The sequence below is a fragment of the Thunnus maccoyii genome, chromosome 4, assembly GCF_910596095.1.
Source record: "Thunnus maccoyii chromosome 4, fThuMac1.1, whole genome shotgun sequence".
NCBI classification, from domain to species: domain Eukaryota; kingdom Metazoa; phylum Chordata; class Actinopteri; order Scombriformes; family Scombridae; genus Thunnus; species Thunnus maccoyii.
Window position 1 is genome coordinate 26,330,884 of NC_056536.1, and position 12,718 is coordinate 26,343,601.

The 12,718-nt window shown below is 38.5% G+C and overlaps 1 protein-coding gene across 5 annotated transcripts; it reads left to right on the plus strand.

Moving 5' to 3' along the window:
- The first annotated feature begins 2,785 nt into the window (after positions 1 to 2,785).
- LOC121896523 (transmembrane protein 198-like) lies at positions 2,786 to 11,986 on the plus strand. 5 transcript variants are annotated; one of them, XM_042410468.1, is made up of 5 exons: positions 2,786 to 2,818; positions 8,479 to 8,791; positions 10,495 to 11,070; positions 11,223 to 11,350; positions 11,496 to 11,986. In XM_042410468.1, the coding sequence occupies exons 2-5, from the start codon at positions 8,638 to 8,640 to the stop codon at positions 11,643 to 11,645; spliced, it is 1,008 nt and encodes a 335-aa protein (XP_042266402.1). In that variant the 5' UTR covers positions 2,786 to 2,818; positions 8,479 to 8,637; the 3' UTR covers positions 11,646 to 11,986. The 5 variants fall into 5 exon arrangements, with proteins under 5 accessions (XP_042266402.1, XP_042266401.1, XP_042266404.1 ...); XM_042410467.1 differs by lacking the exon at positions 2,786 to 2,818 and adding an exon at positions 7,033 to 7,479; XM_042410470.1 differs by lacking the exons at positions 2,786 to 2,818; positions 8,479 to 8,791 and adding an exon at positions 8,990 to 10,254.
- The last annotated feature ends 732 nt before the right edge of the window (positions 11,987 to 12,718 follow it).

Here is a 12,718-nt window from a genome sequence, read left to right on the forward strand (position 1 = left end):
TTGTCATTTATATACTGTAACAATGTTGGATGTCTATGTTAAACATCGTCAAAGTTTAAAGACTTGAGGTGAAAGTACATAAAAATGCAGACTTCAAGTCAAAATTCGGGGATTCATCCTGCTGTGAACGCTCCGTTTGCAAAGTTACCTCTACTTCCTGACATCAGATGGTCGCACATGCCCACATGCTATGGTTGTTCCATGTGTTTTTCACATTCCTCCATATTCATTTGCATATTTCTGATTGGATTCGAGCTCGAACACATACAGATATATTTCAGAGGTTTCCATTTTGAATAAAGAACAAGAAGAAGAAGTGAAATCCTGCTACTGAGCCTCTGAATGGAGACGGGCAGCTTCCAGGAGCTAACCAAATGAGAACATATAGGGCTCATCAGGAGGGGGGCCTTAAAGAGACAGGAGCTAATAGTCAGTATAAGATAAATAAAGAGAGCCCCAGAAGAAGTTAAGACATCATGTCATTGCTTGACAGTTTTAACTAACATAATAAAGATGCCTCTGTCTAAACATCTGGCAACATACAGCATTCCTGGTTCAAGTCCACTGTAGACTCTAGACTGTTGTTGTAATCCTCATCTCTCTCCCTCGCCTCATTTCCTGTCAACGCTCTAGTAAAGGCATAAAATATATTTATAAAAAGAAAAAATACACATCATGCATTAAATCTGAGAGCATAATGTATTCATTTAATTTATAGGGACAACTATAGTATAATTATAGCATGAACTAATGCCCGTCCTTCGATGGGCCTTTAAAATACATAAAACCCAACAATAAATACATGTGGAACTGCACAAAACACACCGAATGAGAAAGTGTGTCCAAACTTTTGACTGGTTCTGTACATTAAAGTGCAAAACACAAAACTCAAAAAGAAAATACAAACAACATAGTTCAAGACGCAAACAATTTACAAACAATGATACAATAAAAGTATCATAAAATGACAAGCACGACGGTCTCGATGAACCAAATGTGTGAATGAATGCGTCTGTAGATGTGCAGATTGTAGATGTTTACAGCCGCAGCATGCATTTTGAGATCGATCGGCGGTTATCACAGCGAACTTTAAACTACTCTGAGGCCTCACAGCATGTTTGGTTTTCAGTCAGTATTGTGTAATGTCTGTTATGTCATATTTACATTATAAATGTCACTAAGTGCTTGTAAAACCAAACTGTGTGACGTATTAATGAACCTTTATGAGAACTTTGTTGATTACAACATGCCGAGACTGTCAGAAAAATGAGGTGTATGACCTGCATATGTTTCCACAATTCTGCCTAATTGCATTTATTTGAATCCTGCAGCATAATTTAAAACAGAGGAATATGAAGCTGCCCTTTCAATAATCATCGCTACAACCAATAGATTGATAATCTTAGTAACAGTGACCGTGCATACATGCTGTGTGTTAAGTAGAAGCCTGACCCTCCTTATTTCTAACTGATAGTGTCACCACCTGCAGAAAAAAGCAGTTTATTCAACAGTGTATCTATAAACCTTTAAGTTTTGTTTTGTTTTTTTATATTTGCAAGGATCATTAATCGAACGTCTGTATTGTATCTTAAGTTAAAAAGTGTGACTATTAATGATAACTCATAAATGTAGTTTAAGCAAACTTGACATGGAAAATAATAATAATAAAGTTTATTTATATAGCACTTATATAAAAATCAGCAATTATAAAGTGCTTTATAAGGGCAGACATGAGAGGAACAAAGGACAGAGTAAAATATACATGTATAACATTAAAAACAAATACAAATAAATCAATAAATAAAGATTATAAGAAAGCTTTGTGCTTGAAGGAACCTTTAGAGTACTGGAGTACATATAGGGCTCCAACAATTGAATTTTTTCCCTTTTTTTCAGATACAAGCCCGAGGCGGTCAGCAACAACAACAGTTCATACACATAATTGATTCACTTCATACAAATGCCAAAAGTGGTGCCAAATAGGAAATGCTTAGTCTGGTCGGCATCCATCTATAGTTGCTTGATGAACACAAAACATTATTTAGCATTTGAATTGAATGTCTGATTGTTTTTATAGATTTTAGATGCCTCTAAAACTTTGAGTGAGACATTTGAATCAACCAACTTTTTAAAAAAATTGAACACAGCAATTAAAAAAACACACACACACAGAGTCAATCCAACCTCCATTGAATGGGTCTTCAAACCACTCAGGTGAAAAACAAATTTTATTTACAGGACTGAAATGGTCATGATCAATACTTCCTGCTGTGCAATCAGAGGTGTCATAAAGAATCGCACACAGAGAGGTCTCATGAATCGATTGACCGCATGTTTTGATATTTCAGGGAGCAACAGGGCTATTAACAGTGTGTTGTGAATGCATATTTTATATGTCCCTGGAGGAGAGGATTTTACTCTCACCTCTCAACCCCTGAGCGATTTTTATTCTTTGATCTCTGAAAGTAGGGAAATATAGAAAGTATAGTTAAGTACAGTATATCTTACAACAAAGGTAGAAATGTGTCTTTTGCCCACATTGCGTCAACAATTCCCTTTTAAAGGACCAGTGTGTAGAATTTAGTGGCATCTAGCGTTGAAGTTGCAGATTGCAACCACTGAATACAATCCCTTTCCTCTCCATCCCCTTCCAAGCATGTAGGAGAACCTACAGTGGTCGCAAAACGTGAAAGGCCCTCTCTAGAGCCAGTGTTTGGTTTGTCCGTTCTGGGCTACTGTAGAAACATGGTGGTGCAACATGGTGGGCTCTGTGGAAGAAGAACTGCACCCTCTGTAGATATAGAGGGCTCATTCTAAGGTAACGAAAACAATTCTTATTTTCAGGTGATTACACCAATTAAAACATGCTTATGAATATTATATTCCATTTCTGACAATATTTCTGCCAATAGATCCCACTAAATCTTACACATGGGTCCTTTTAGGAAAGAGATACAGTGCTTCAGTTGAAACTAACACTTTAGGCACATTAGAGAGACAACATATGAAAATAAGAATCCCTCCACAAATTGAAGATAATTATTGAGGCTTGTGATATGCAAACAAGATCTACAGCCATGCTAGCCACTCTGTGAGATTGTAATTACAGTAGGAACAGCAGTGCTTTGAGCTGAATGCAAATATCAGCATGCTAAATGCTCACAATGACAATGTTAACATGCTGTTGTTAAGCTGGTGTAATGTTTACCAGCTCGCCAGCTTGGTTTAGGGTGTTAGCATGCATAGCAGCAATTTGCTAATTAGCACTAAACAAAACCTTTCAGAACTTACTGTACCATCTATTCATCCATGTATATTTTCATTTCAAACATATTGTCTTATAACCAAAACAAACAAAATGTTCAAAATATCTTGTAATTTATTTTATAATATTTTACTTTTCATGCAGCCTGTTCAAGGTGGGAATGTTGCACCATTATTCCACCTCATCGTTCTATATAAAAAGTATGAACATGGAATGAGGGGAATTGTTGTTCCAACATTAAGCCGGCAGCGGAGGTAGTCACATTGTTGGACAGTCAATACTAAACTCAAAATGCTGTTGTGTTACACATCACACCTCTGATTCCGGCTATTTAAAATCACACACAGGGGCAGCATTACGCCGACTTTGTTTCAGTGTAAAAAAGCAAAGCCGACATAACGACCTTGACAATATTGCAAGATCTCTGTATAAAAGTGGTGTCTACAGCTGCTCTGTGATGCCCTTCATCATGCCCTTCCCATAATTACGAGTTTCCAACTTGTAAATAGCGTTCACATCACCCTCCAAGTGGAGGGAAACCAAATCCAATATATCCAACTTGGCACTTTATAATACAGAAGTGAATGAAACCCAAGCAGACACGGACACTTCACATCAGTCAAAGTCTGCCATTCAATGTAATTAAACCTAAAAATAATGGATATAATATAATTTTGCCAATGCATAGTATTTTAAACCCTCATACAACCTTCCTGAGGTCTCAGATGACTGCAGGGTTTTGAGCTAAACACTCAAATAAAAAAACATGTTTAGCATGTTCACTGTCTTCGCTAACATTTGTTAAATACTAATTTACTAAACACAAAGTACAAGTAAGGTTAAAATTTTGAACTGATGGTGATGTCAGATGAAAAGTCATGGTGCCCAGAGGATTCATCCTCTGGGCACCATGAAAATATGTACCAAATTTGAAGACAATCCATTTTAGAAATTGTTGAGTTATTTCACTTAAAAACAAACTCCTCTTGGTAGCACTAGAGGAAAAGTCAGGTGATCACCAAAGTCAGTAGGATTCATCCTCTGGGGGCCATGAATGTCTAAATGTACTGAATTTCATCACAATCCACCCCACTGACAGACATTTCTATCCTTAGAGACACATACATGGCTAAAAATAAATTTCACCATTTCTCACAAAGCACTTTTGTCAATGTTTATCTTATCTTCCAAGTTTTAAAAAGCATGTTTTTCTTTTGATCTACTGAAGCAGACAACAGAAAGATGACTGATGAAAGGACACTAGCTGGTGTTGTCTTTACTGCGCCTCTCACAAGAGGAACTTAATTCTGCCAGACAGCTTCATTTCACTGGCTATGTCAACCTTATTGCAGCTCAGTGTCCCTGCAGTTATGACGATCCACTGCTGTCATTATAAATCTGCTCTTTCCCCCCCTGACATTTGTTGTTGTGTTTGTGCCATAATTCAGCCGTTGACTCGATGTGAGGTCTTTCATGCTCTGCTGAAAATACATGGCTCTGTTGGTGAGGTTTTGCTCTCATTATTGAAGGAGACGTGCAGTTTTATACCAGTACGGTTTCTGTATGAGTAACAGTTTTGCTTTACTAAAATATTAATATAATGTAAACTGCTCAAAGCATCTCACTCTTAAATAAACATTAAAGTGAGCAACTTCTGAAAGATTAAACACAATCTTCTATGAAGAAAAGGTAAGTTTAATTCATTATAAATAAAAAATGCACTCATGCTCTAATCAATATACTCAGGTGTTTATGCTACGGCCTTATTTTGTTTGACGTGAGTAGCTTATGTTGGCTAATGTTAGCAAACCTAAGCTAGATGTTGCTTTGACTGACTTAATGAGTAAGTTCCTAGTACTACTTGTGCTTCTCTCACTACATTTTAGCATGTTACAAATAAACATGATGTCTGTAAAGCAGCTAACTAAAGATAATCTTGGGAAACAAGGGAAGTTTCAGTGTACCTGTATCCTGTTATTGCAACTTGTGACCACAGGGGGCTGCTGTTCAGCAAAGTTACATATGGTAATTTTCCTTTACTGGGACTTAACTATCCGTAACCTGGAAAACATGCTCCCTGCAAGTCAAAAGCCACTTTACTTCGTTTGCAATGTTACCTCTACTTCCTCTTTGTGATGATGTCAGATTGTTCGTGCATGCCCACTAATGGCCGTTCTTGTTTAGCCTTTGTTGCTAACTTGTTCTATGGGGTTTTTCACGTTGTCCATTCGCATATTTCAGATCACATTTCATCTCAAACAAAAAAACAAGTGACATCCTACTACTACTGTTTGTTTACATAGCCTCTGGAACAGAGTGTGCTCATTGGGAGGAGGGCTTTAAAGAGGCAAGCAGACTGAGGCTGAACTGAGGGGCTTCATAAAGGGCCAGTATAAGACAAATAATCCAGTCCAGAATATAAATATAGACCTGGAAATGTGCATCATATGTCCTCTTTAAAAGTCCTCACCAATGCACACACACAGAGCTGGTCACTGCAATGCTGTGTTTGTTGTGGTTGAGATGTGACAACACATCTGCGAGTACCTGGAGTAAATTAGTGGTGGATTTAGTATCACCTCCTGAAGGGTGCTGAGCGGGTGGAGGACAGTGGAAACAAAAGCAGAACCTGGAACAACGGCTTCAAGTTCAGTCAGGGGTCGGTATGTCCTGGAATATAATGGAAAAACAGCAATAGTCTCGCCTTAACTCCCATCGTCATCTTACTGTAACAATGTGTGATTATAGGAAAAACAAAACATCACATGGCTCAAAGTAGACCTCCATCCTTACTCTGGCTAAAACTTACACAAGGCAAGATTGTCATGGAAAGGATTATCATACTTTATCGACAAGTGGGTCTGCAGTAAACAATGAATGTACCACACCAACTAACTGAAATCCCATCGATTTATTTTGTTTACATGAATAAATTTAGTGTGATGCTTCTACCATTGGAGATGATTTAATTAAACTTAACTCAGCTATCTGCTCCTTTTCATACAGTCTGTCAGCTGTAACTGACCACGCAGGTTGGTTAACATGACAATCCTATCTGTTACTTGATTTATGGATATTGAACATTGTTCTCATTTTATTACTGTTTATCTTGTCAGCTGGAGCTGCAGTTGTGCACAGTTACACGCTTTGCCAGCTAACATGGAATAAAAAAGGAAGTCCTAAGGCAAAGGGCAAAGTATGACTTTACCTTTCACTTGATTAGGAAACAAGTTTTATTACAGTCTGGAAAGTTTTAGTGTTTTGACGTTCATTTTTGGTATGTCTATTGTTACTCCTGCAGTGAAAAAGACATGCATGAATTATAGTCCCATAATAATGAAGTTCATGAGATTTTGATTGAAAAACTGTAGTTGTGCTTCATCGACCGTACAGATAACAATATTCCTCGTAAAGCCTGTCCAATAACAAAGGGATTAAATGAGATTCTTTAGGAAAGTCCTATAAGTAAAGACATTTTGGGGGTCAAAACAGGGTCCAAAGCAATATCCCTTTACCTCAAGCCAACTTAAACTGTAATGAAAAGTTCCACTGAGTGAAATAAAGCTCAGAAATGATCATTCTTTATTCTTTTTGTTAGCATCAACAAAGTGGTCGCCAGTGGGTCCAAACAAAACAGCAACAACAAATCAAACAATAATTTAAAATCACATCGATCAGTGAAACAAAAAAAGCAAAACAGGCCAAAGAAAACCAGAAAATAAATTCAATAACTCTACAAAAAACAAAAATGTCAACAAAAAGAAGAAAAGTCATGTAAAAGATTGAAACACCATAATAAATCTATTTGAGATTCTTTTTTTGTTTGTTTGTTTTAGTGACTTTTTGAAAGAAAATCAATGTGTTTTATATTTGTGGGGAGTCTGTGTGGAGGCCTAGTCGAAGCTCCAGTAGGATCATGGGTAGTGAGAGCTGAACTCAGCTGGCTCGGCCTTGGACTTGGCAGCAGCCTCATACTGTCGCTGGGGGCAGATGGTCTCCCTCTCAGAGTCAGGCGTCAGCTGCTCACATGAGCACAGATGAGGGACTTAGTGCGTCGGACAGTGAGTCTCACCACAGCTCGCAGAGGGAACCACACAGTCACATAAACTCCTGACAGCTCGCTCCCTGTTGGCTTTACTAGAAATTTGAAAGAAGTTTTTTCTGTTTCTCTGATAAAACTCACATTTACTCTGTGAAGATATGCCTCATTCCAGGTAGGAAATATTTAATTTTTCTTTTCACGTTTTCGTTTGTCAGAGATTATTTGTTATATTGTTATTTGTTGCTGATATTACACATTTGTTAAGAAATTATTTTAATCTTATAGATGATGATATTGTCACTTATTACAGAGAGTCATAACGGAAACATTTTTCATGAAACTAATAAAACAGGAATAATTTCAGTGGCTTTTTATCTACCGCCGAGCATTTATTTTTAATTTATAAGCTTTTTTTTTTTCAGAAAGTTTAAATGTTTTTGTGTTTGTACTTTTACACTCACCTTTACAAAAGGACAGATAGTTGACATAAACAGACAGGAGGAACACTCACCTGCTAAAGCTCCTGTAATTCCATTTGCTGACCGTGGGATCTGCCTGAACAGCTTATAAGATCCCTACACTAATGCAAACAGCAGCTAGACAGTTGTACTATGAGCTACGGTAAGAGCAGTGTGTAAACATGATTCATGCCTTTATGCAGTTAGATTTTTAGTCAGCTTGAGCCCAAAAATATGACTTTATATTGATTCATTTCAGTTAATAAGTGATGCAAGGCCGTTATTTTCTTTATTGGGCATTCAAATATCCTGTATTATTGTTTAGGTGTTTGTTTTTTATGACATTGTTCAGTCAACAGAGTACCTAACCACATGCCCAGAACAATAAGTCTATATGACGGTGGCAGTAAGCCACAAGGTCATTTCCTTCATCTGTATCCTGCTCTTGAACAAAAGACCCAAGAGAAAGAGACGTTAAACTCAGAAGGGATCCCTAGTTTCCTCCTCTGGTTCCTGAACAGGGAAAGAGCCGTATCCTCTCATATATTCACCTAAATAACAACACATGTTTCACTTGAATGCATAATAACGTCTCAAACTCGACAAAAGTAACAGTTTGGCAGGTTTATTTCCCAGGATGGCCTTAAGTCTGGAAGAGATGGATTTATATTTCTCGTTGTCACGGAGCTCACAACGATTTCCTCTTTTTGCAGGTGCACAACAGGAAACAGCTCAGTCCAGGTTTTTCGTTCAGGAGCTTCCTCTTTCCCTGGACGCTACATGCAGGACGTTTCAGTCTCCCCCCTTCCATGAACAAAGCGGATTCACTTCCCAAACCAACCACACAGCAATAGAAGTAATAATCCTCCAAGATGGCAGTCACTTCCCTCTATGTTACTGAGGAGCCTGGAGTCGGTTTAGCTGAAGTGGACATATGTACGCTTGAGATTAATATCAAGTATGAAGTCATCCCATCTATTGTCTGCTCTGTTTGCCTTTCATTCGGCCTCATCTACAGCTTTTTCGGTATGTATTCATGACACCAGAACTAATACAGATACTTCAAATGTGAATGTAACTTATATAGGTTAGGACAGGCTAATTAAATTGGAGTATCATACTCTAAATGTTTCATTAGCTCACCTGATAGCTTAAACCTGCAGTGGCAGGTGTCTGGAAGCTGCCAGGGGTTTAGGGTGGATAAGCCCAAAGCTGGAGGAGGCAGATGGGCAGAGTGTCTGTGAGGCAGAGGCTGTGTCTATGACATGCCACCTGTTGCACTGACTGACATCTCACTGGTTGCATAGTGTTAAACCAAACAAAAGCTCGTGTGAGTTTGGAGAGTGGTTCTGTATTTTATGTAAACAACCTCTCCGTTCCAGGAAACTGCCGTTTACAGAGAGGTTGAACTAACTGAGAAAGATTAACCAAAAAAAGTCATCTCAAGCAAAAGAGTTCATGATTATGATTATGTCGGTCTCTGTTTTCACTGAGAAAATATGTGGACTCAAATCCAATAAACACAAACTGCGAGTGTGATTGGGAGCTGTGTGAACCTATGGACTGACTCCCTAAAACATGTGACATTAAGCAAACACGCATGTTGCCAAACTTTGTGTTCCCAGTAACTCACACAGAATAAATCAGGGTTTGAGTTGCCTGTAAAGAATTTTATGAATGTAAATAACTAATAAATTGAAAGATAACAGCAGTTTCAGTAGTGCAGGCAGGCGATGAGAATATTCTCAGAGTTGTGTTTCATGATCTAATTTGATACTCTGACCAAAGAGATAACCAGAGAATGATCTCTGAGTAGTGATATCACTCACAATCAAAATATTAATGGCAGCAGCTGGAGCCGGACATTAATTCACTTATAAAATGTATTTCAGTAATGTGTGATTCATCAACATTAGCAGCACCATCTAAGCAGCTCTCAGTATGTCTCAATGAGATTCCAGTTCACATTCAGAATCCGTGTTACATGCTGAAATTTTTGAGCAAGTGCATGATTCACACCAAAAACAGGCTCTACTTTTTCCCTTTTCTTCTGATCAGAATGTGAATGTCACCATGAGCCATGTGGGTCAGTTAATGCACTATTTTGGTCCAGACTATTGGATGGGTCGCCATGACATTTTGTACAGACATTCATGATGCCCAAAGGATGAAGCCTAATTACCCACCACCAGCAGGTTAAAAGTTTCACCCATCAAGTGAACATCTACATGATGGATTGGCACAACATTTTGTATAAAACCTTCACAGTTGCCCTGAAAACAAATCCTAATGACTTTGGTGAAATTTGTAATATGTCTAATACTTTGGTTAATGACTAAATTCCTGCAAAATTAATGACATTCCCATCAGTCTCAGTTGTACTTTGTGTTTAGTGCTAATTAGCAAATGTTAGCATGCTAACCTGCCAACTAGCATGCTAACCTGCCAAACTAAGATGATAAACATTGGTAAACAACATGGTAAACAAGGTAAGCATTACACCTGCTAAACATCAGCATGTTAGCATTCTCAAGGTGAGTATGCTGCTAGCATTAGCATTTAGCTCAAAGCACTTCTGTGTCTAAGTATGGCTGAAGACTATTATGTTTTGCATTTTGTTCATTTTGTCAGTCAACACATTTAAGATGAAAGTATGCATGAATTAATAGATGGTACAGTCATTATCTGTTATAAATGAAACCTATCCTTATTTTTATTTTACTTTTCAGGATACCGCTGCTTCAAGATGGTCATGTTCTTCTCCGGCTTCATGTTTGGATCAGCAGCCGTCGTCCTGTTGTACCACAAAGAGCCTGTTCTGGACGCCCAGTTGGGCACAGAGACCAAAGCAGGGATCGGCCTGGGCGTTGGTGTGCTCTGCGGGCTGATGACCATGCTGGTGTCCACTATGGGACTCATCCTCAGCGGCATACAGCTGGGGGGCCTGATCTCCCTCCCCATCCTGGTGGTCATCGGACAGTTTTACAGCCTTACTCCAGTGTGGGTGCCTCTCAGTGCCGTAGTGGCCGTCAGCGTTGTCACTGCTGTCTTCACAATTCAGTGGCAGAAACTGTTCACCATCATCTACACATCTGTGTTTGGAGCGACCGCCGTGATGCTGTGTGTGGATTACCTGGTTGGGACGTTCATGTTGCCAGATCAGGTGTACGATATGCTTTGTCAAGCTGCACCACGTCCACTCTGCTGGTTTAACTGGGCGATCACTGGGATCTTTCCTGTTTTGAGTCTGATAGGTGTGTTGGTGCAGTGGAAGTTGACTGGCAAAGGAGTATCACACACAGAAGGTAAATGCAATCTGCACTTAGTGATGCATTCATGTGCAGGCTGTTTTCATGTTAAAATGCCCTCCTGAGCTTAAAACCTCCTTCTGTAGTGTTGTTTACTCATCTTTTCCGTCATTTTTCTCCCTTTCTTTGTCTCTTTGGATGCTCCTCAGCTGCACAAAAAAAACAGAAGAAAAACGCCAGGAAGCACAGACATAGAGAGTCAAGAAGAGGACCTCAACCACACCGTCGGCGCAGGCCTCCACCTCTGAAACGCTACGCCGGGGACGTCCTGGCACCGGTCAGCCCATTCAGCTTTCATATTTTCTAGCTCTGACAATAAATGTTTTCAATTTCCTCTGATTGCAGGATGATGGAAAATATGTAAACTTACAATAGATTGTCAAAGCAAAAAACAATGTGTCTTCCTCCTATTTGCCTTGCAGAGTTATCTCCAGAGCCTTCAGGAGCACCAGATGGGAACGGGCTCCTCCTGCAGCAGCGTCAGCACTATCACACATACTCTAATTGACTTTGACTTTGAGACGGGCTCCATGGTGCCTCTGACTGCTGCCTCTCCGGTGTTTGCGGTCTGAAGGAATAGAGCGTCAAATACATGTAAACTGCATATATATCTGAGGAGTCCGTTACCTTATACCTGATTATTACAACATTACTTTGACCTGTTCACTTTCACGGAAACAATTCAACCATTTTGATGAGTGGCTTCGTCAGATAATCGTCAACATGCACACAGAGATCCTTGGAGATCATGCTGTGAATGATGATAAGACAAAATAACACAACATACACAGCGGAGACTTTGAGTTTTACAGTTGTGCTGTTTTGTTTCACACCATGCCAACAGCAAAACAACTTTTTATTCTCCAAATATTATCACATCCTCTCGGAAAAACTCCATGTGAACGGATACAAACACAGGCTTGAAATATGTAAATCTGGTTAAGATTACTTACTCTTGGAACAATTTTCAAGTTATAAACAATAAATTCATACCAGCACAATATGCAATATTATGAAGAAATAGATAAGGAGGAATACTAAGCAATAAACCACTGAATTTACAGCAATCAGACTGCTTGTTACTGTGCTGTTTTGGGGAGTATTGTCATATATTAATTTCCATTAAAGGTACAAACATTATTTAAATGTTATAAATATTGAGATTATGAGTCCAAACCCCCCCGATGCACCCTCAACCCCAGAAATTATAACCAAAGCATCAAAGATTTTTGTATTTAATTTATCAGACTTGAATGATTTGAGGGCTGATCAGTATTTTGACTGAAATTTACATGTTCTTTTCTCAAATATCCATATTTACTAAACATACATACAAACTTATTTCTACATTTAAAAAAAAAAATCAGATTAAATGATGCAGTTGCCTGTTGTTGCTTTTTAAGGTCCTCCTTTTTTTTTCAAACCAGTCACAGAACTATCAGATTATAAGTAAACATACTACTTTCTATATGAAAAATGATCAATTTAACATTTAGTAAGATTACTTTAGTGAAATAACTATTGGCCATTACACATAAACGTTCAAAAATAATCATGACATTCAAAAGTGGCATTGTTTTTATTGATAAGCTGCAGAGTTGCTTTTGTTGGCCTAAAAGTGGTCAAATTTAACAAAAATACAACA

Bases quoted from the DNA above. Each gene is read 5' to 3' on its own strand.
- LOC121896523 (XM_042410468.1), top strand. From the start codon at position 8,638: ATGGCAGTCACTTCCCTCTATGTTACTGAGGAGCCTGGAGTCGGTTTA. The intron at 8,792-10,494 runs GTATGTATTCAT...TTTACTTTTCAG, and splicing joins CCTCATCTACAGCTTTTTCG to GATACCGCTGCTTCAAGATG. The intron at 11,071-11,222 runs GTAAATGCAATC...GATGCTCCTCAG, and splicing joins AGGAGTATCACACACAGAAG to CTGCACAAAAAAAACAGAAG.